Here is a 21,813-nt window from a genome sequence, read left to right on the forward strand (position 1 = left end):
GCCGGGTCGCCAAACATCGAGATTTTTTTATTCAAACGACACAGTTTTCTAAACGATTCAGGAAAATTGCATTTTGGTATTAGAAACATGCAGAAAATAAATTAGAAACATGAGAAAATAATAAGCAGCCGAAGAATTTCGAGTGCGGAGCCGAATCCGCGATTCCAAGTTTACAAGAATCCAAATCAAGTGGTAAAACGAATGTTTCCATGCGCAGGGAAGGGGGACGTTTGGCCACGCGTCGAGAAAGTGCATGCGTAGTCGCGTTCTCGATTCTTCTCGCTGATTTTCCTTTGGTACGATAACACAAAAGTTTTGGTATGTGAGAGAGCCAGAGCCACGCATTGCTACTTCGCCGTTTCCACGCACGTTCAATTTCCTCGGCATGTTTTCCTGCTGCTCACACGTTTAGGCTTCTGAACATTCACGAGAATCCTCGACACGTTTGTGAGACCGTGTAAGTAGAAAAATGAATTCTCGACATCGAAAAACAATTGTTTTCGCAGTGAAATGAAACGCTGTGGCTGCGAGAAAACATTTTTTAAAATACAATAACATTTATTGACAAAAAGGTGTGTCCTTCATACAATAGTTGAGTCTAAAATACGTTTCAATGTTCGAGTCGTCGAGAATCGTCGAATTCTTAAATCGACCGATGTACAATCACGATATTAATTTCATTCAGAGAACAAGGAATTGTGATTTGGGGAGGAAGGAGTGTGAATGAGCACAATTAAAACATGATCCCCGGACGGAATGAATCGTTTGACAAAATTGGAGCGTTTTCGATCACCGATTAATCAAACGGGGACGAACATCAAAACGAACTTGTACCGATAATCGTTACTTGTTTGTTAAGTAAACAAGAAAAGAGACAAAAAAGAGAGAAAAAAAAATTAAATATCACACTCTCGGGAAATGCTGAGAGTCGAGGTGGTCTCCCGTGCGATAATATCATCGATCGCTACTCCAGGACGCGTCGAAAGACTAGAATGAGTAAGAATAACCTTAAGGCTTTGTTGCTCCTTAAAACGAAAATACTTAACGATACACAAGGTAATTAAAGGGCGCAGAGGGAGGACGGGAAAATGCGAGCAAAGAATCTTCGGCTTCGTGCGTTTTGATTTTGCAACCCGAGCCTGCGTGATCACGCAGGCTCCGGCTCCGTGTGAATTTATATTTACAACATTAGCACGAAGAGGATCGCGAAGATTTTTCGGATGGAGAGCTGGGGGGCAGGGGAACGCACTGTCGGTAATAGTAAGTAAATGAAAGAGTATACGCGCTGAGAAGTGAATAGAAACATTCTCAATACTGGCTGTCCAATTGTGATAGCTTGAAAAACTTTTCGCCTTTTTGGTCACATCTCGAATTGCTCGAATATCAAAAATCTTGGAGTATCACAATTCCAAAAGAATACAAAAATTCAGTGAAAAATAATCGGTTTTGGATTTTGTTGAAGCTGAGTTTTCTCTCAGTTGCTTTGAGACGCGGATTTTCGTCACAATTCAGATATTTTGTAATATTTTTTAAAATGGCTGTGTACGCGAAAGATCCTTCGATCTCATCTCCCAAGGATATATTCACATAGAAAATAATTTTCCTTGTTATTCTTTCTTATACTTCAGCCGGCACTTTTTCTTAAATTTGTACGTCAGCAGCGGCTCCTCGCAACAATTAATCGAGCCGTAAACGAAATATTATAAACGTTATGAGCGTCTTTTTTTCATGGCTTTCAGCATGAAGATCAAACTGCCATTCGATCGTAGTACCAGCGCGAAATATTCGCCTCGAAGTTATCGTAATTCTCAACACCATTCGTTCGAGTTAACTTCGCATTGATCTCGCCTTCGAAAGCCCTCGCAGAGCTCAGTCGGTGCACTCGGATGCAAAACTTTCGAGATCGACGTAGTGGCCGTTCAAGTTGTCTTCCAATAATTGAGCCATGTCCCTCCTCAGGGTCTGGAATTCGGGCCTGCGGTCAGGATCGGCGTGCCAACATCTCGATATCACTCTGAACAACTCGCTTCGACAATGCGACGGCCTCTCGAGCCTGTAACCGTTTTGGACGTTCCTCATCACTTCGCGAGCTGCCATGTCGGGATACGGCGTCGAGCCTGCCAATCGAACGAGAAATTTCAAATAAAATGTTTGTAACATTGAATAAAAAATAAAATTGAAGAACAATGCTCGATAATTTTGTTCAAATTTGTACATAAATTGAAGTATTTTTCATACTAGGAAGTGAAATGTTAAAAATCCTTGAAAATATTCATAAAAAAGTCAATTGGAGAAGAAAGTTATCGAAAAAAATGAGAAAAATATTGAACATTATTCCATAAAATGTTTTCCTCGGCGTCGTTTCGTTTCATTGGTTTTTTCTTCTCACCGAGGGTCACAATTTCCCACATGAGTATGCCGAAGCTCCAGACATCGGTTTTCGTCGTGAAAAGGGAGTAGATGAGGGACTCGGGTGCCATCCATCTGATGGGGAGAGCGTTTCTGCCGTGTCTGGCCTCGATAACTTCGCCGTCTTCGTTGGCGAATCTGGACATGCCGAAATCAGCAATTTTGCACAGTTTGTTATGATCGACGAGGACGTTTCTGGCGGCGAGATCTCTGTGGATAATCTGTAACGATAAAGCATAAAGATAATGATCTGGGTGACGGTGAATGTGAAATATGTTTTCGGGGAGGTTTGCCTGGCTCGGGGAGAAGCTTATTGATCGTAAATTAGCAAATAACACACGTGCGGCTGCGGAACGAAAAATACGAGCCGCCGAGGGAGAGCGCATCCTCGATTCTTCTCGCGGCTCTTTCACGGCTCAATTTCTTCCATTTTCATCAGCGTTATTGCGTCATCGGACACACCGCGCAGGGAGGACCGCGCGAGATTCCGAAGCTCCCTGGAGACCCATCATTATTTTAAATACCGAGGATGAGCACGCGGCCTCGAACGTTTTCGAGGTTGAAAAGCTTTTTCACGAGTCGAGGGACGCGATCGAGGAGCGCAAGTGCGTACCGCGAGGGCACAAATATCTTGATCATCTTCAAGAGGACGACGGCAAATCGGTTGAGAAAAAATCGAAGATGAAAAAGGGGACGGAAAGTGGTCGGATGTGCATTCGAGATTGTAAGTGTCACGCAACATGTTCGTATGAGCAAACCTCCATTTATTATCCCGAGTGCTTAATTGCACGTTGGACGCTCTGCGTTCGTATGAATTTTCTTTTGTATACGTGTCGGAAACGTTCTATTTGTTGCTCCCTCGACAGTTAAATAGCGCGCGAGCCAGCTCGACGCGGTTTTTATCGATCTTGAATAAAGTGAATATAATGAAATATCGCCGAGGAGCGCATTAAAATGAGTTCGAGAAGATTCCCTCCTTTCCACTTCGTTTCAATGAATTTCCGGAGCGTCAACGCGCTTTTTAAATTGTCAAGCTGCCTCTGCTCGCTCTTCTCGGAGGCGAAAACTTTACTCAAAACTTACTCAAAGTTTTTCTGCCCCACTTTTCGACTCCCGTCACTATAACTTTTTCCTGAATTTTCGGCCTTGTACACTTTCGACTTTGGTCTCGATTTTTTATCTTCTTTTTTCTATCTCGCGTCCGGTGAGGCGAGCCAAGACGTATAATAATTCATGTCTTCATTTTCCATTTATGCATATAAACGGCCCGCGCGATCTCCATCGCGCTTGGAGTCGTCTCGGTTCGTGGGTACGAGCAGAAGCGCTTACGATCACAAATATTTCAAGTTATTTACAAAAGTGCCAGTTAGCAAGAATTTCCAGCACGTCGTTATACGAACGTGCAATATTTTTATTGTCCGCGGGGCCGCACGCGAGGGCTTCCGTAACTCAGCGAATTTTATTTGCTCTTAGTCGTGCCTCCGATTTAACGATTTTACGTCTCAGCAATGATATTCTACGTGGCACATTCTTCAGCGTGTTTTCCACGTTTCCTGGCTCTCTAACGCGCTACCTTGAGATTTTAAGTGAAAGAAAAAAAAACGGATTCCGGGGCGCAGCTTTTTCTGCACTTTTTTACCGACAGGACGACTCTCGATTCGACTAATTCACCGTTCCCATGTGCTCCCATTAATAATAATGAAAGGTAAAGTAGAAAAATAATCACTTTTTTAGAAGCGAGGTACTCCATGCCGCGAGCAACGCAGTAACCAAATACGGTGAGATCACGTGATGTCAGGGCAGCAGAATCTTCGCTAAAGTTGTAAAAATCCTGCCTGGTACGATGATCCCTCAGATAAGCAAGTAGCTTTCCATACATGACGTACTCCAGGATCAGATAGTGGGGCTCTGTAATTGTAAGAAGAAACTAAATGAAACTCGAGTCCGAAGGCTGCTGCTTAATTACTTGAATAAAATTATTTTCACGAGTAAATGCTGCTGCTGCTGCTGCTCGTATACATGCTCCACAATTATTTAATATGTATGAGTATTCGGACGATGTTGAATGTTACGTTGAGCTGAATTTACTGTGTAACAGAAAGGGGGCATTCCGGGGATGAAAAGAGCGGCGAGACTCGGTGCTCGGGACTCGTATTCCTGCTTCAAAAGTTTCTAGAGCTCCGAGCCTGAGCGTAGTTGGGTCGAGGCTCTGGAAGGCCGGAAATGGCTGACGAATGAAGGCGGAGAAAATAACGTTGATAAAAAAGAGTGCGTGAAGTTTAGATCGGATTTAATTGGCCTCTAAAAAGCGAGCGACGTGAGATCGGGTTTAATCAGATTTTTCGAAACTCTTTTTCTCGGTCCCTGCAAACACTCGACACATAAACTTCCGGCGTGCTCGCACGCGCATTGTTCCCTCGCTCCGGACTCGTTCGAGGGTAAAGAAAGCACGAAAAAAGGAATGAAAGAAGCAAGAAAGAAACAAGCAAGCGGCCCCGCGCGTATGAGTCATCGAAGACGAACGTACTTTTCTCGGAGCCTGCTCGATGTGCTCGCGCGGCTCGGATTTGAACGATACGGCACGCACGTCGGGAACAATAATCGTGGCGAATGCAAAACAATGGACGATTTAAGTCCACCGAGAAGCTAAAAAAACGAGCGAGTCTCCTCCGCGCGGCCGGGACAGCGAACGGCGGTGAAAGAGAGACGGCGAGTGCGAGCGCGGGGCTTGCGCGCAGGCTCTCTGAACACTCGCATCATCGTATTTCCGTGGCAAGACGCTTATCGCTGACTCGTAAAGAATCGCAAGGTGTGCACATATGCGACATTAAACTCGTAATCATCATAATGATAATGGAGCTGAAGAGAAACATTTGTCGGACGTCGCAACGGGGACTGTTGGAAAAGCAAATGGACGGTGCGCTGCTGGTTCGCGGTGATTCGAAACGCCCGAAAATATATTGCGCCGGAATTTCAACCGAAACCTTCGGTGCATGCTTCCAAAGCAATCGAACTTTGTTTTTATTTACGAATGATCCCGAGACTTTTGACGTTCGTTGACGTCATGGAAGATTGATGCGAAGCTATAATGTAGCGCGCAGCGTCTCCAATTTTCGCTGACGTCCGAATTCCCGAGCGCTCGAAACAAAAACGTTGTGGCTTTAAATTTAACGAGTGAAAAAATGGCTTTTCGCAACGCACGCTCCTCCCAGTGGCCTGCGCAGGGTAACCATCTTTTACTTCTCTCAGAGACTAAAAGGAGCGAAACAAACATGAACTGGGAACAGTCCCGGATTATGAATTCATGCGTTCGCAAATGGTACGCCGTCTCTGCAATGAGACGATTCGATGCCCTTTTTACGCATACGATCATACCCTGGGCTCGCTCAAAGCCACTCCGGTAAAAAAGGAAAATCGTCAACGCCGCTCAAAAGCAAAGCCTCGAGAACTCGAGTTCGAATAATTCGTCTTCGAGACGAAGAAACAAACGTCCGCTCGGGGTCGAATAATTATCGTCGAGCTAAAAAATATTGTTGCATCTCGTTGCAGTGCTGTTGAAAAGCTTTCGGAATCCTTTATCTTGAGATTTCCTGAGGCAGCAAACGATTCGGGGCTTGAACGTCCGTTTTGCTCTTTTTTGCTCTCTGTCAGTACCAAATCCCCGAGGCGGGTCGAAAGAGAGAGAAAGAGACCATAAAAGAAAAACGTCTGGACAGTTGTGCACTTTGATGCGTGCAGCTAAAGCGTGTTTTATTGCGTGCTGCCGAAAAATGGTGTTGTTATGGGAGGGAGTTGAGTCGACTTTTGGAAGGAGCTATTAATTTTGCGGCTGGTCTAAACGGCCGGGGCTCGAGTCGCATCGTTCGTGAGAGGGCGAGAGCGAAGGAAGGAGCCTGCGAGATAACGGCGCGGGCATTTATTTCAATTTTGTTTCTTCTTATTCGTAAAATCATTTGGTAAAACGCCCCCTCGAAGCAATCTTTCATTTTTAATGCACTCGCCTGTCTCATAATGGACGCGAGGGGAATTTGGAAGGGCTCTTCGGAGGGTCGAGAGTTTTAGTCGTGTGACGCGCCGCCCTGGTGGCTCGACGTGTATTAAAAGTCAATCACTCTTGTTTGGGAGAGATTATTCGACGGCGCGGGGGATGCGCAAGGGGCGAGAACCGGGGCTCGAGTTTGGCTCGGTCTTCGTGCGAATTTGTCTCGGCGGCGAAGCCTCATTCTCGGGTTCCCGGTACGAATATCCTCGCTTCGTTTCTCCGCAACAATCTTTCCTTCCGATCTCGAGGTTTGTCAAGCTATCAACCCCGAGAGGGTCTCGTCGCGCGGCGAGTGACGAGGATACGCCGCGAAAGGTCGCTGGTCCGAAGGCTCGTGAGGATCGCGTCAGCGGCGGCGGGAGCCTTGAAATCGTACACCCACAAATTTCCTCTTTTTCTCGCTCTCCCCTTCGGGTTCAAAGGACCAAAGTTGCGCGCTTGGCAGTGCGCCCGTCCTCGTTCACGCGCGTTAAATAAACCGGGCTCGGAGACACGCCGCGGAATAATCGAGCTGCGCGCAGTCCCTCCGGACTGAGAAGGGAGAATAAAATGAAGCCTCGAAGAGAATATTAAAAATGTGGAGGCGAGCAACTCTCTTCTGGGATATTTCCGATGCGAGCTCGGACCGGAGACAGATCGGAACGTGTATATGCAGCGGATGCGCTTTGCATGAAACCCTTAATGGCCGTATTGTGAACGAGAGAGAAAGAGAGTGGCACGCGACGTACAACGCGGAGGAGAATCCCACGGGCGCGAGTCGCCGGTACCAGCGCTCCTTTATTTATATATATAAAGCCGTATGGAAATTTATTCAGCGGATATACTCAACCGAGAGACGTAATGGTCCGTCTCTTGTCTCTTCTTCTTTCCGCTCTTCCTTCATTTCCCCCCGGGGCGCGCAATTCTCTCCGTTCTCTTCTCCTGCTTCTCTCCCTCTCACATATTTTTCATTCGATTTTCACAAGGGACTTGTTGAAAGCTGATAAAGACACCGAGTTCGTGAGTCGTGCAGAGGAGTAAGCGCGGTAGCGTCGAGCAAACCTTTATACGAGCAACGACAACAACGACGATAGATACGCTCCGCACGACTTTTACCCGGGCATCAATTTCTCCTTGACGTCTCAAGCATAAATCCATGCAGCTTCTCTTATCTCCGAGTCCTCTTTGCTCGTTCCGAGTCGAAGAAATCGCGTATGGGATATTCTCGGAAAACGTTTATCATCCCCTCCAGTCAACTTCATTGAATTACTCATTCTATTCTCGCTTCCAGAGTCGAACTAGCCTCCTCAAAAATGCCTCATATTTCATTGGCTTTTTTCAGTTATTCTGACATTTTGCCCTTTCGTGCTCTGCTGCACGTTGTTTTAACGAAAACCGAGAAAATTTTTATAAAATCAACGTTTTTGCCGAGTTCACCGGCTCCGGGCTGCCAGAAACTCGGCAAAAGTTGTTTCTAGCCCAGTGCTCGAAGCATGAGGAAAAACAGGCCGAGATTTCGGTCCGTAATTTGTTATCGGGTCTCGAAATCAAGTATCGCATTCCCCTGACGAGAGAATGCAAATGATAAAACGTAAAGAATCGATCGGAAACACAGACGCGATGGAATGAACGATTGCAGATAATCGCGTGATCGTAGACGCAATCGGTTTGCTCTCCGAGCGAGGCTCGAAGGACGAGATCTCACGAAGCGAAGTAATCTTCGTCGCGAGAGATCAATCTTCATTGTGCGACAAGTATTTTCTGGTTGTTAATTTTTTTTCTTTTCATAGGAAAAAAAAAATTCGGTTTGATGATTCGGTGCCGGGCAATGGAATACGCGGAAGGCTCGGAGCGCTGCTTCGCAGCTATTAAAATGAGCGTCTTCCCGAGCATAGCCAATGAAAACTATCATCCGTGGAAATAGTGATTGGTCAATTACGACGTCGCGTTTCGCTGAACGTGCGGAGGACGACGCGGCGGCATGTGCGCTGCAACGTCCTTCGATAGCCTCGGCGTCGAGCAATATCGCGCGATTATCGTCTTCGTTATTGCACTGAAAGGACTCACCCTCCTCGGTGCAGCATCCAAGGAGCGTCACGACGTTCGGATGGTTGCCGAGTTGCTGCATTATCTCGAGCTCCCTCACGAGGTCCTCCTTCTCCCTCGCAGACGCACCTTCCTTGACCGTTTTAACCGCAACGAGCCTCGTCGTGCCCTGGTGACCGGTCAGGTCGTCAGCCTCCGCTTTCCACACTTGGCCGAAATTACCCTGGCCCAGAACGGTCTGCAGTCGCAACTTGTCCCTCGGGAATTCCCATCTTTCGGACTCCTGCGACGGCGGCGGCGGCGGTTTTTCCGCTTCGTGACACTGAAACATCGATCGTCGATCATAGCACCTTCGAACGAATCGCTATGAGGAAACTGCTACAGACAAATTCATCGGCTTATTGAACGCAACGCTCGGACCTTTGCTCCACTCAAATCTCTTACCAAGTGCTGGATTCTCGGTAGTTTCGTAATCGCCTTTTCAATCGATGTTTTAAAATCACCGTTCTCCAGATTGAGAGCGTCCTTCCTGCAGCTTATCTCCGATGACGTGTCGGACTCCTCGAGCACCTGCGCAATCAGAGTCTAAATCAGTCAATTGCTCGCCGCAAAACGTTAATCGGTTTCTCTCACTCTCCGAAATAGGCCTTTCAGAATCTCCGGGCGCGATTAGTCAGTTTCGCTTTTGTTTAAAAACGTCAGGGATATATGAACGATTTTGCAGTTTTCAAAGGTTCCAAGTGAAACTCGCGTTCTCACAATTTCTCCATATTTTCATAACCCCCGTCGTAAAAGTCGATAATAAAACAAACTAATTTCTCGTAAATAGATGGCTCGAACGGTCCGATGCAGAAGCTTCGCGCGAGGCTCGTCGATTCGTCTCGGAAAATTCGTCTGACGTAATCGACGTTCGCGGGGATCCAAACTCACGATTTATTCGTCGCTCCTGCCCAGAAACTTTTATCCTCAAAACTCGGTCAGCCGGGAACGCTGTGACGCGCGGGGATCCGACTAATTTTGTGTACTCAGGCGATCGGACGGAGAAGAATGACGGAAAAGTAAATACGCCGATGGGAGTAAATATTGTGAGAGAAGGAGGCATCGACGAGCATGTTTTAATATTAATTCAGATTCGCGGGACAAAGCGACGAAAACAAACGGGTTATTGTAACAATTGCACTTTTTATTTGAGCGGCGTATCATTGGCTCATTGGTTCGAGTTAATTATTTGTCAAGAGACTCTTTTGTCGTGGGACTGAGGTTTTCCCAACGATGTTATGACGCTCCGTAGCATACCGTCCGCTGTCAAATATAAAGCGGTAAGTTTAAGGCAAGAACGGAGCGGTGTATTATTTCCGATGACGCGAAGCAGCGATTTTTCCTCGCTTCTGTAAATATTAATGCCGCGCGCGTCAATTCGTGGGTCGATCGCGAACACCCGAGCGTCCCGTCCTCCCGCGCGGCTGCATTCATTATCTCGTTCTCTGGCTTGTGATCGACGAGTAAATTTCAGGCTAACCGATTATTTGAGTACGACTCGAATGATGAACGAGGAAGCGGCAAAAGATTGGCCGTTCGCGGCGCTCCGTGTACGCGAGTCGAGGCAAATCGTCGAACGATAATGAGCCGATGATGACGGGGATGCGGAAAATAAATTGGAAAATCGAACCTCGAATATCCCGCGTTTGTCTCTCCCGGGGCTTTGGAAAAACCGCGGGAAACGTCGATCCTCAATTTGCATCGCGAAAAAGCATTATTATCGCTGCTGCGGAACTCACGATCCACGATGTTCTCGAGCCGATAAGAGAATCGTGCTTTTCGCAATAACAAATGCAAAGTGGCATACCGGTTTTTCACATTTGTTCTGAGAGAAGAATCACGCCGGGAAGAACGATAACAATTTGAGAAGCCATCGCACAAGGATGCATATCGATGGCTATAATTTGTATAATACTCCCGAGTCTAATTAATCTTTGACGAGAATTGATTGACGGCATTGGGCTCCGAGCGTGTAATAATAAAAATGAAAATTACGTACAGGCGCATTAAAATATGCTTATTCCAGGAATGTGTTGTGCAATGGACAATTGAGCTGTGTACGCGTTTAACGACTGCACGAATAGCGCATGAAAATCATGAAAATTGGAGGATTTCACGAGCTCGAGAATTCGTGTTAATACGCTGGGAAACAATATTCCGAAAAATGCACTAAATTCCAATTTCGGTGCGAGCCTTTTATTACCAGCATAAGTTTTTATAGTTTAACATTAAATTGGCTAATTTTACGTAATTATCGTGGATTTGACAACGATGGGAAGGCAGTGTTTGAAGAAGATGAATCATTCGAGGAGAGAAAATTGCAAGTCGGTTGGGCAACGGCAAAGAAAGGATGGAAACGCATTTGAATTATTCGCGAGGAGAAAATTGGACGAGTATTTTTATCGTTTTCCGACTCGCTCGATCTCGCCGAGTTCGATCGACTCGATTCCGCTCATCATTTATTATGATTCCGCATACGGCGATGAAGAAATATTCAAGTATAAATGTGAGCCGAGTGAGTCGGAGTCTTTAAACTTTTCCCTAACGCGCGTTTCCCCAAGCGTATTTTTATCCGTGATCAATTCTTTCTTTTTCTCTCCAAAGCAAAGCGCGTAGCACACGTTTCTGATGAATTCAACGTTACGCACATTTGAGCAAACAATAATAAGAGGGTCAATATCTTCTCAAAACAATCGTTACCATCGCGGTTAACGTATTTTTACAATCTCGTGTATTTATGAGGCACGCGAGCTCGTGCGAACGATCGAATAAAAAGGAACGCGAGTTTCGCGGTGTTCCGTTGTCGTTTGAACAGGGAAAAGTTTGTCCAGCGATATATTTTTCGCAGCGTGGACACTTCTACGGAGATACAAAAGCCGCGCTCTCGACGCGAGCAACGAAATTGACGATTGGAAATAGCCGAGCAGAGAAAAACGTGTTTCAATTTAAATATAAAAGTGACCGTGAATCGGCGATAAGGATGATTAACGGCGCTCCTTCACAGCGATAATAAACTCAGTAATATCGGGGACGAATCAAAATACGGGATTGTTATGGGTCGTCCGGGTGTACGAGTCTGTCTCGTTGTGACGAATCGAGATGCCGAGTCACAATGTAATTTTTTCACGAACACTTCAGTACGGAAAGTCGCGAAATAGCGTATTTCATTGCAGATTCTTTTCGTGTGTGAATCCCGACGAGCCAAATTGTTTGAGACTAAAAAGTGTGAGACGAAGCTTCAAAAGTGGTCCAGAGCTCCATCAACAATTAAATTAACTTTCTTCGGATTATAACGAAAAAAAAAGAGAGTCACGATCGAAGTATCGATCGTGTGATCTCAATGTGGGAAGGTTGGAAGCTCCCCGCAGTAGTTCACGCTATCGGAAGCAGAGCAGTGAAGGTTGAAGAGAAAGTGAATTTCGTATTTCGAGAAATGCCCCCGATCCCAATGAACTTAGTTGAAATAATAAGAATTCCAACGAAAAGAAACTTCGAGGAGTTGGGAAAAATAATGACAGCATTTTTCGCAACGTGCTTGGCGGGAGTCTAAAAAGAATTGAAATCGCTACCAGCGAATGGAGAATCAACGGGCTCATCACATTTAATCAACTCGACACCCGCTGACCCGCTTGAGCGAATTGCAACGTTTCAGCACAAAAAATTCTTAAAGATTGCACTCCCTTTTGTGACTTGGGTTGCGAGTCGCACATTGTTTCTTTCCGTTATAATGAGCGGAGAAAAGTTCGAATCGAGTTTTTTTTGCCTTTCTCCCGAGATTTCGTCGCTCTCGTATTCGGCGTCGAGATCGTATGAAAATAATCGCGATGAAAACGAGCGCAAAAGGGTACTGGAGATGTTGAATTTAATCCGGGAAGCTTCCGTCACTGAGCAATTTATGGATGCACCATGTCCAAGCGCGAAATGACTGATCGTTATCTGGACGATCGGGCGCCATTATTCCATCGACCATAATGGTCGCTCGTCTCTCGCGTTCGATGGAATTTTCGCGCTCGATAAACTCCCGCTCATTATAAATTCATCCGTGAAAATTGCTTTGCGATGGAACAACGAAAATAATGGGCGGCGCATCGGATTTTGTTTTTACAATGTCGTTTCACGGGTCGGAATAAAAGAAGGTTCGACGCTTCGAGTTTCCAAGACTTTTAATGAAAGCTGGATGCTGCTGGATCTCTTAAAGGGAATGTGTCGAAAGAGAAATTGGTCAAAAACACCGATTTTCGTCCCGAGTCGACTCGGAATGTTCGTTTTAAATCCTGAAGCTTTACAATTGAAAAAAAAATCCCCAAAAAAATTGACTCTCACTCGATCGAATCAGAAAAATAAAATCAAATGATCTGCTCGAAAACACGAGGACGGTGACTGACCTTTCGATTCTTAATGATGAGCCTCCTGAGGATGAGCCCAACGCCAACGGCGATTGGGAAGACGACGAGGGTAGCGAGGATGTAACTGACGACCGCGACAGTCTCTTGCGTCGCCAGGGTGTCGCCGTCGTGTCTCTTGGTCACAACTTCACTGATGTTGATCGACTCACGGGGACTAACAGCCATCATACCCGGTTCGAAGAAGCTCGAGTTGAATTCGGGCCGATAGCCGAAGAATTCTGGCACAGCGGTTTGTTGGTAACTCGGTCTGTACCTCGTCCGGTTCGGTTGGCTCGAGTTCGAGGCACTTTCGTGACCGGTTGAGTTGGAAATTTTGGTGGGGATTCTATGCACATGGGGATGCTCACGATCGATCGGCTGTTTGTTATTTTTCCTGGAAATGCCTGAAGAGTCGCTCGAGTTGTGCTGCTCGTTTCTCCGGCCCGTTGGCCTCTGAGCAGGCTCCGGAGTCTCTTCCGTCGTGGTTATCTCGTCCGGCGAGCCGGGTCTGGGCTCGTCGCTGCCAGGGAGCTGAAGAGTCGTTTTCGCGGTGTTGACGGAATCCGGCGAGTCTTTTCCGGTAGCGTTGAAGATGCTCGAAGCGTTGTAGAGTTCCATTATCGGCAAAATATCGTCGTTCTCGTTGCTCTTGTCCGAGAGGTTGCGACCTCTGACCTCGGGGGACCTCGAGATCGAAGCATTCGAGGCAGAGTAGACGGGCCGGGGTCGCTCCTGCGTGGTGAGATCGAGGCTCGGATTCGTCGATTCCTCAAACTCCGGGAGCATCGTTGCGACGCTCGGCTCAGCTTTCGGGGTCGTTTGGGATCTGTACATTTTCTGAATTTCCGAGGGATCGAGGTCTTTGGCAAGGCCGAACGGTCCGTTGGCTTCGGTTTTCGTTTCGTCGACCGATTTGCTTTCGATTTTGCCAGCACCGTCTCTTGGTTCCTCCAACATTCTCGGTGTCACCGGGAAAACAGGCGGGGCTGCGGTCGTCGTCGTCGTTGTCGTCGTCGTCGCTGTCACTGATATCGGCGTCGTTTGTACGGAGTTCGTAGTAGCCCGGGCTGGGCTCGAAACACTCTCCGAAGTGGAGGTCGCAGCGGAGTTTCCATCGGGCACTTTAATCGTAGTGAGAACTTTATTAGAACGGAAGTTCGTCGTCGGATGTGAGGTCGAAGCGAGGGCCTCCTTGGGAGCAGCTTCCGGAAGGGGGGCGTTCGTCTCTTCTGTCAAGGGAGACTCGATGGTGGTCGCTGGGAGGAGGGTGGTTCCAGTTTCGAAGATTCCATCGATTTGGCTCGTGGATTCGGGGCTCTGGGTTTCCATCGTGGAGGGAGTAACGGCACTGAGATTCACAGTAACTTGGCTGGGCACATACTCGTCGTTGGTTTGAGCGGTGCGATTTTGCATGTATTTTGAAACGGAGATTTTGGTATCCTCGTCGACGGGACCGTTTCGGGGAGCTTTGAGTCTTCTGTGGTTCCCGGAGGCCGTTGAGAAGGACGAGCCGCCTCTGCGCCTCTTGACCTCTCTGGCGATGCCCTCCTCGAGGGTTCTCTGATTGAGGACAGCGCTCGCTGGTTTCCTCAGGTACTGCCGATCCTTGCCGAGAAAATCTTCTCGCTCATCCGGCAGTCCGTTATTTCCGGTGTGGTTCCACCTGAGAGTGGACGCGAGTATCGCACTCTGCGTGACCTCGTCGCGGCTTCGCGCTCGTATAAGGAATTTCGGTAAAGAGGTCACAGCGGAGAGGTTCCCGCGGAGGCTTGGGTTCTCGACGCGAGCAGGTTGGCTGGTAACGAACGGCGTAGAAGCCACGATCGGAGTGTTGCTCGTTTCGATATCGTTGCCACCACCACCACCACCACCACCACTGCCACCGGCATCAGCAGCACGAGCACCAGCACCAAGCACACTAGCAGCACCAGCAGCACCGCGATCGCGATCACCGTCGTCGCGGCCACTAACACTCGCAGCAGTTCCTTCGCCGACGTCCGTGCCGGCACTGAGTTGGCCAGTGGTGCGCGCCGGTTCTACTTTGCCACCACCGTTGCTGCTGCTGCTCGCCGCTTCTCTCCGCGGAGTAGGAAGAACAAGAGGAAGCGGCGGTTGCCTCCGTGGTGTCGGCTGTACCGATCCACCGACGTTCCTTATCTCCGGGATGCTGCCGGCGCTGCTCCTCGTCAATGCTGGACCTCTTTCGCCCTCCCCCTTCCCCTTGGCCCCTGTTGCCCCGGCGTTTCTCTCTCTCTCTTCGCTCCGTTCGTCTCGAAGCTTCTTCTCCTTTTTACCGCTCGTATTCTTCCTCTTTTCTTCCTCCGCCTCCTTCTCCTTCTCCCCCTGCTCCGTTTGCCCGCTCTCCTTTCTCCGCGTGCCCCTCTCCTCTTCCTCCTTTGCTCGCTCTTCCACCGCGATGTTTAACCCAGGTCCGGTGTAGTTGCGCAACAGCCGCGTCACGTTTGTTATCTCGTAAGCGTAAGCGTGTTGCTGTTTACCGTGCTGCTCGCTTCTCTCGCTCTTGCTCGCTGACTCAACCGTATTGACCGGTGAAACAGGTACATTTTCGTCGTTACGCATGACCCTTGATCCGCTCGGAGAAGGAGCGCCGAAAACACTTGTATTCTCGGTAGAACGATCCGGCGAAGAGGATGTAGTCGCAGTGGGTCTGGGAACCCTTGAATATTCAGGGGACCCTTCGTATTCCTCATCTCCGTAGACAGTTTGATTTTTCCTCGAAGATCCTCGATCGAGGACGCCTCTCGAGGCCTCGGCATAAACGTTTTTCTCCTTTTCCTCGTCCCCTTGTCTCGTAGCTTCCTTCTGGTCTTTGACGTCGTAGCTGACGGGCTCGGTGACGATGATTCTCAGCGGGGAAGAAGGGGCCGCGTTCGTCGTGACCGTAGGAATGATCGACGACAGTTTAGAGTCCGCTGGACCTGTCAAATCGTTCATAGTGCTGAATGACAATCTCGGGTCGTTGCCAGCCTGAAAATCGGCGGAGAAAGTGGTCGTTTCGTGGACCGACTGCCAGGTCGTGATCCTGTTGATCAGTTCGTTCCGCGAGGTCGATGCCACTTGGGCATCAACGTAATCCCGATTTATCGAAGACCGGGAAACGGACTCGTCGGTAATTCCTGTTTTCGGAATTGATTTCGAGTCCCCGATATACTCGCCGTCGAGGCCACCGAGGCGTTTATCGCCTCGCTGCATCGCTCCAACGTTTCTTTCCCGCTGGTGTCGCCTTTCGTCTTTCTCCGGCACGTGAGCACGACGAAACTGGGTCGAATCATTATCATTTGTGTGGTTCCATGCTCGGTGGGCCGAAGCAGCGACTGCGATCGAGTCCGGGCCAAGCTCGCTTTCTTCGGCGGACTCGACGCTCGTCGCCGCTGCAGCCGCCGCCTGGTCCCCGTCAACGGGAGCGCCGGCGTCCCCCCCTGCCGCTGCTCCGGGCCCGCCACTCGTCCGTGACAAAACGTTCTCTCGCTGCTGGCCGTACGAAAGGACCGACGAGTTTCTTGGGGTTTCACGCGCGAGTATAACGTTCGATACGATTATAGAGTCCGAGGGCCTGATCGCTGCTTTCCTGTAATACGTTCCCGAGCCAACATTCCTCAGGACATTCTTCATCTTCGGTATTTTATTTCTCTCGATCGTGCTCCGCTCGAGCTCCATGCTCATTTCCTCGTTCATTATGTTCTCGAGGCGCGACACAGCTGTCGGGGTCGTTGTACCTAACCTCTTGGTCGGATAACGTCGTCTGGAGTTTGCGCCGTTCGAGGCCGTCGATGTTCCGTCGAGCAGGGAGTTGTTGTTTTTCGATGGGTTGTTCTGACTGTCGGGATTCAATTTTTGCCCAAAGTAGAGAAACTGAGACATGTCTTCAACGGGTATGTTGCTTTCGACCGGTCGAAAGTGGTTGTAGAGCGACTCGGGCATCGCTACGGTATTTTTTCGTCGATTTTCGTTATCGAAAATCTTCTGCGAGCGAGATATCGCTTGGGAGATATTTTTCCCCGGTGCTGTTTCATTGGCCTTCGATTCTGGCAGGGCCCACGGACTCTGGGTTTCGTTGATTCTGATGAGAAGGGAATTCTTCGTCGAGTCGTCGACGCTGTCCGGAGGCTGCTCGATCTCCCCGTCGCCAGGGTGCGATCTCCCGGTCGTCAAGTTTTCCCGGCTCAGAAGTTCCAGCGCGTCTTCGTCGTCGGCGCTCATCATGACGGAGACTTGGTCCCCGAGCGGGGCCGTGACGTAAACACCGTGACGCGTCTCCTGCGCGTCCAGCACGTCGAGCGGGTCCTTCGGAACGAGCGCGACCGGTCTCGCCACCTTTGCTGATTGCTTTTTCGACAAGTCGGAGAGCCTCGGGCCGAGGAGTTGCCGACGCCGGGCCGTGAGGATGCTCCGCAGGGCCTGCTCCCGCTTCGCTTTTGACGACGGTGCCTCCTCCGTCGCGCTCGACCCGATTCTCCCCTGGCGGTTGTCACTCGAACTGCCATCTGGAAAAAACAACATCGAATGAAAACACGTTTCGTTGGGCAGATTCATTCAAGGGATTGCGGACACGTTACGAGCGAACGCGTCGCTCCGCGGCTTTTTCCACCTTGATCCACCACGAAATGGGATATCGGCGTAAAAAAGGCAGCGAAAGACGTTACAGCCTCGACCGCGATCGCCTTATAACGGTCACAGTTTAGATCACGTCGCTTCGGTAGCCTGAATATCGCGCTCGAGCCTCAATTTCGTAGTGGAATATCTCGATTGGGCGGGAAAAAACTCGGAAAGCTGTAGCGACAGGGGCGGGGAGAAGCAGGTCACTGCGGTCTCAATGTCGCACGATTCAAGAAAACGTCGATTCACGTTTAACGCGCCTATTAGCCGCGGGTGCAGCAGCAGCACACCTTTGAGAATTCAGAGTGCGCGGAGTAGCCGTGGGAGTTAACGGTAAAACGAGAAACTACGACGGCTCTCCTCGCTGTAAACGCTCGAATCGTGTCCGTCTCATAGACCAGGATTCACGATTCCAGGGTCAAAGGTCGAAAAATCATGTAAAAACGTCGCGTTGATCCCGATAACGGGCGCATTTGACACGAGGACAAGCGAATCAGAAGCTTTGTTATATATGTGAGCCGAGCGAAATGGAATTTCACCGATGATTCGATTAGAATATCGTGCCCCGATTGGGCTTAATGAATGAAGCATTTATTCGCGAAGGCCAGAAGAGAAAGAGACTCGTTACAGTCCCCCCGCGCGGGGTCAAACCACGAGGTTAACGCGTCTCATTCTCAACGGATATCGAACGACATGGTAAACGAGTGGAAATTAGCCTCGGGGCTGGATTGCCGCAGCGGCGGCGTGTCTATCGCGGTGCATCGCGGTGCAACGAGAGAACCGAACGCGAGAGGGTCATTGTCACGATCGTTCGCGATCCGATCGATCGTGTTCGTTTCACGACCGCGTGCGCTTCGTGTACCGGCTTTTTGATAGACGCAAGGTCAAGCTTGCCGGTGGACTGTGCTTTCTACGTGCGGGGGCTTTGCCCGAACAACTCGATCTTCTTGCTGCTCTCGGGCGCGATTACTTTGAGAAGATTCTCACGATGCCGCCTGTTCATGCAGAACGCTCCGGTAATTAGCGTCGGGAACGCGAACGGGATTCGTGAATTTTGTGATCGCGAGTTCGGGGCTGCGATTTGAATTTTGTCAAGTCGATCCGTGATCAATCAATCGTTTTACGAGCCGGCCGAGAGCACGCGGTCCGAATAAGAGTCGAAATACGCGGATGACGAGGCAACCGCGAATCTCACAAAAAATTGAAGCGTCCCAGGAAGAAAGAGAACGGCAGCGGTGACGCTCGTAGTTCCGGAGTCTTACGGAAAAAATATCGATTCTGAATCAGAGATTGTAAAGCACGTGGATAGAGAGAGAGAGAGAGAGACGCGAACGTGAATCATTAATCGTGCGGTTCCCGGCAACGATCACGATCGCTATCGGTTTCCTGCACCGTTATACAGTAAGATTCATGAGGGTCAAGATCAAGTGTGAGCGCAGAGCGACCACGAGCTCTCTTGACCGTTTTCACGCAAGATATCAATCCGACTAGCAGCAAATCGTTTCCTCTTCGGAACACGAGCGTTCTATCTTCGTATACAAAAGAAACAAAAATTGCTAGATTTTTAACTCAAACATCGTGATTCATCGATAAAAAAAATGATTTCGCTTCGACTCGTGATCGATCATCGCTCGCCTATTCTTATTCATACTTCAAACATTTTCCAAGCAAATTACGAGTCAACCGAGGGGCTACCGCAGCAAATGAGAATTACGCGCGGGAACGAGCTGTCACGATTAATGGAATTCGAGTTTCGTGCGTCCTTCGTCAACACTCTCCATGCTTTATTCTCCAATTATTAATAAAATTAATAAACACCTGCATTGAGAATATTTTTACCGTAAAAATGTAACGAAATGCTTTAAAAATATTATAAAAGATCAAATTATACTTCAACTTGACTATTAGTTAATGCTTTGGTCCATACCGGCGACACTTGAAATACACATAACCTAGGAAATATTTTTATTGTGCGGAAGAGAGTTTGTATCGGTGCAATCGCACCGATAAAAACGAATGTTCAGTTCATTAAAAAAAAAAAGCGAAGCTACCATGTATGAATGAAAGCACGTGAGTTAGTCTGAAAAATAAATCCCGCGATTCCCGAATTTGCCCAAAGTTTAAACTTTTCCGAAGCTCGAGCACCGTAAAATTTTTTCCCAACTAACATATTATTGTGAGTTCTTCCACATGGTACCGTGTTAAAAACTAAATGAAATAATTCCAAATTTTGCCCCGTAAGAGGCCCCGGAGCTGTGCTCTCGTTATCAGGGGACCTCGAACTATGATTAGCCTTAAAAGAAGCGGACTCTGACCGTACTTTATTGAAGGGCCCAGCTGCGTTAACAGATGTTGCTGGAGCTCCGATCGGTTGGATTACCGGCCTACGATCGAGGCCCCGATGCTCACCCAACATCTTTGTATCTCAACTCGTTACGATATTTGTCAAAGATCGGCTTTGAGCCACCGCGTGGTGCGCGCGTGAGTGAAAACGTACAACGTCCGTGGCCGGTGTGCACTCCCATTTGGACGATCGTACCTCGTCGTACATAATGGTCTCCCGCTAAGCCATTACCAGCGACGTTTGCAGCGTGTGTACTCTTGTCTCTACGGTGCCGTGCACCATAACGCGGGGAGTTCTCGATCGAGCGGGCGGCCAATGCGCCACATACGCGTAGGCCTGATCGCGCGAGCGATGCGCGCCGCGTACCCGGGGCACGCACACTTTCAAAGGCTATGCGCGCGCGGCGAGCGTTCTCGTATTTGCCCTTAGGCTGCTTACACCCACGCAATCGTAAAGTACACAATCTCCCGGTGGCGTTCCGTGTCTGGTAAGTATGATCTACGTACGCGGCTCACCTGGGCGATGTACGTACGACTGTATTTCTCCGTCTCACTTTGTTCGCTGCATCACACGCAGCGACGGCAAGAGAGTTGCAAGATCCGGAGCGTTCGTGTTCTCTGATGCTGAGAGAGGGCGAGAGAAAGATTTTTCCGTCTCTCGGCTTCGCGTCCGGCAATGCTCAGCGGGTTCTTCACACAGAACTTTCCTGCTCCGTCCCCCGCGCCCTGCTTCTCTCGCTCGGCCCAGCCCCGCGGATCAGCGCTGTGTAATGGCACTGCGGATGCTGCCGCTGCTGTTGTTGCACCAATGCTCCAAGTGTAACCTGCTGTGTAAGACGTCCGACTTTTCTCTCGCCCTCTTCACTCGATATTCTTTCATCATCGTTCCTCTCCGCGCGTCCTCTTCAGCCGGGAGTACACGGCCGAGCTCTCCGTAAATCATAAACAAGCTGCTGGGGCTACGTGTCGCCTCTTGCCCGCTTAAATTCCTGGCTATTTTGTCACGCGAGCGAGTAACGCGCGAGGATAAACACGTCTATGCTTTACTTTGTAGCCTCTTTTGTCGAAGAGTCTATTCCTTGAGGTATTGCACAAAAATACGAAAACTATGTTATAATCGGCTCGGATGGCAGACGAGCGGGCACGAATCTCACCGCGGAGATGATCGAGGATTACTTTACTTGTTTTTTAGGCTTTTAGGACCTGCGAGCGGAGTTGCTACGGTGCTCGAGGATAACCGCGCGAGAAACGCGAGGGGAAGAAAAAGCATGAGAGCGACGTAAAAATGAAACGAAGTGGAGACAATAAATATGTGAAATGGGAACGACACTGACCTCGCTCACTCGTGCTCTCACGTGTGCACGCTTTTGTCGAGTCAAAAAAAAGCACGAGCGACGAGCATATGAAAAGAGCTTTATTACACGACTGGCCGCGACCGCGTCCCTTTTCTTCTCTCCACACTGCGGACGGATCCGGTCCTCTCATGACTCTTTATACGCGGTCACGTACCGCCGATAACCCTCCGCGATTTTGACTCAGCCTCGTCGTTCTCGCTGTGCCTCCTCGAGGATCTTTGCTCGCCGCCCGAGCACACGAGAAGTCCAAGGGCTTCTCGAAAAAAACCAAGTTGAGAGAGTCTGCGGGCCTGTGCGGAAGCAAAACGGGAGAGTAGTCTGCGACGTCCCGCGAGGTCCTCGTCCCTTGTTCGGCTCCGCGCAATCTGTACCGACTCGTATATTAGTATGCACGTTTGTTGATTTCACATCGGGAAACGATCTGTTAGCCTCCGTGCAGACTTTTTATCCTCCGCGAAGTTCGCGGAGGAGCTGCTCCGAACATCGGCGTGGCATCCCGCACGAATATCTGCAATCGGAGGCTCACTTTTTCCAGTTCCGTCTGCTGTCTCTTCGCGTGTATCAAGGGGAAAAACCTCCGCACTCGTTCCCATCGCGA

The 21,813-nt window shown here is 49.0% G+C and overlaps 1 protein-coding gene across 3 annotated transcripts in view; it reads right to left on the reverse strand.

Moving 5' to 3' along the window:
- Nucleotides 1–537: 537 nt before the first annotated feature.
- The window catches only part of LOC122410664 (serine-rich adhesin for platelets-like), a 112,067-nt gene continuing 90,791 nt past the window's right edge, over nucleotides 538–21,813 (reverse strand). For all 3 annotated transcript variants that reach the window (XM_043418996.1, XM_043418998.1, XM_043418997.1), the window contains exons 2-7: nucleotides 12,901–17,405; nucleotides 8,921–9,046; nucleotides 8,498–8,798; nucleotides 4,136–4,317; nucleotides 2,390–2,630; nucleotides 538–2,117 (exon numbers count right to left, since the gene is read on the reverse strand). In XM_043418996.1, the coding sequence (XP_043274931.1) occupies nucleotides 1,870–2,117; nucleotides 2,390–2,630; nucleotides 4,136–4,317; nucleotides 8,498–8,798; nucleotides 8,921–9,046; nucleotides 12,901–17,405 (5,603 nt within the window). In that variant the 3' untranslated portion in view covers nucleotides 538–1,869. The remainder of the gene's footprint in view (nucleotides 2,118–2,389; nucleotides 2,631–4,135; nucleotides 4,318–8,497; nucleotides 8,799–8,920; nucleotides 9,047–12,900; nucleotides 17,406–21,813) is intronic.

This window comes from Venturia canescens, chromosome 5 (genome assembly GCF_019457755.1).
Source record: "Venturia canescens isolate UGA chromosome 5, ASM1945775v1, whole genome shotgun sequence".
Lineage (NCBI taxonomy): Eukaryota > Metazoa > Arthropoda > Insecta > Hymenoptera > Ichneumonidae > Venturia > Venturia canescens.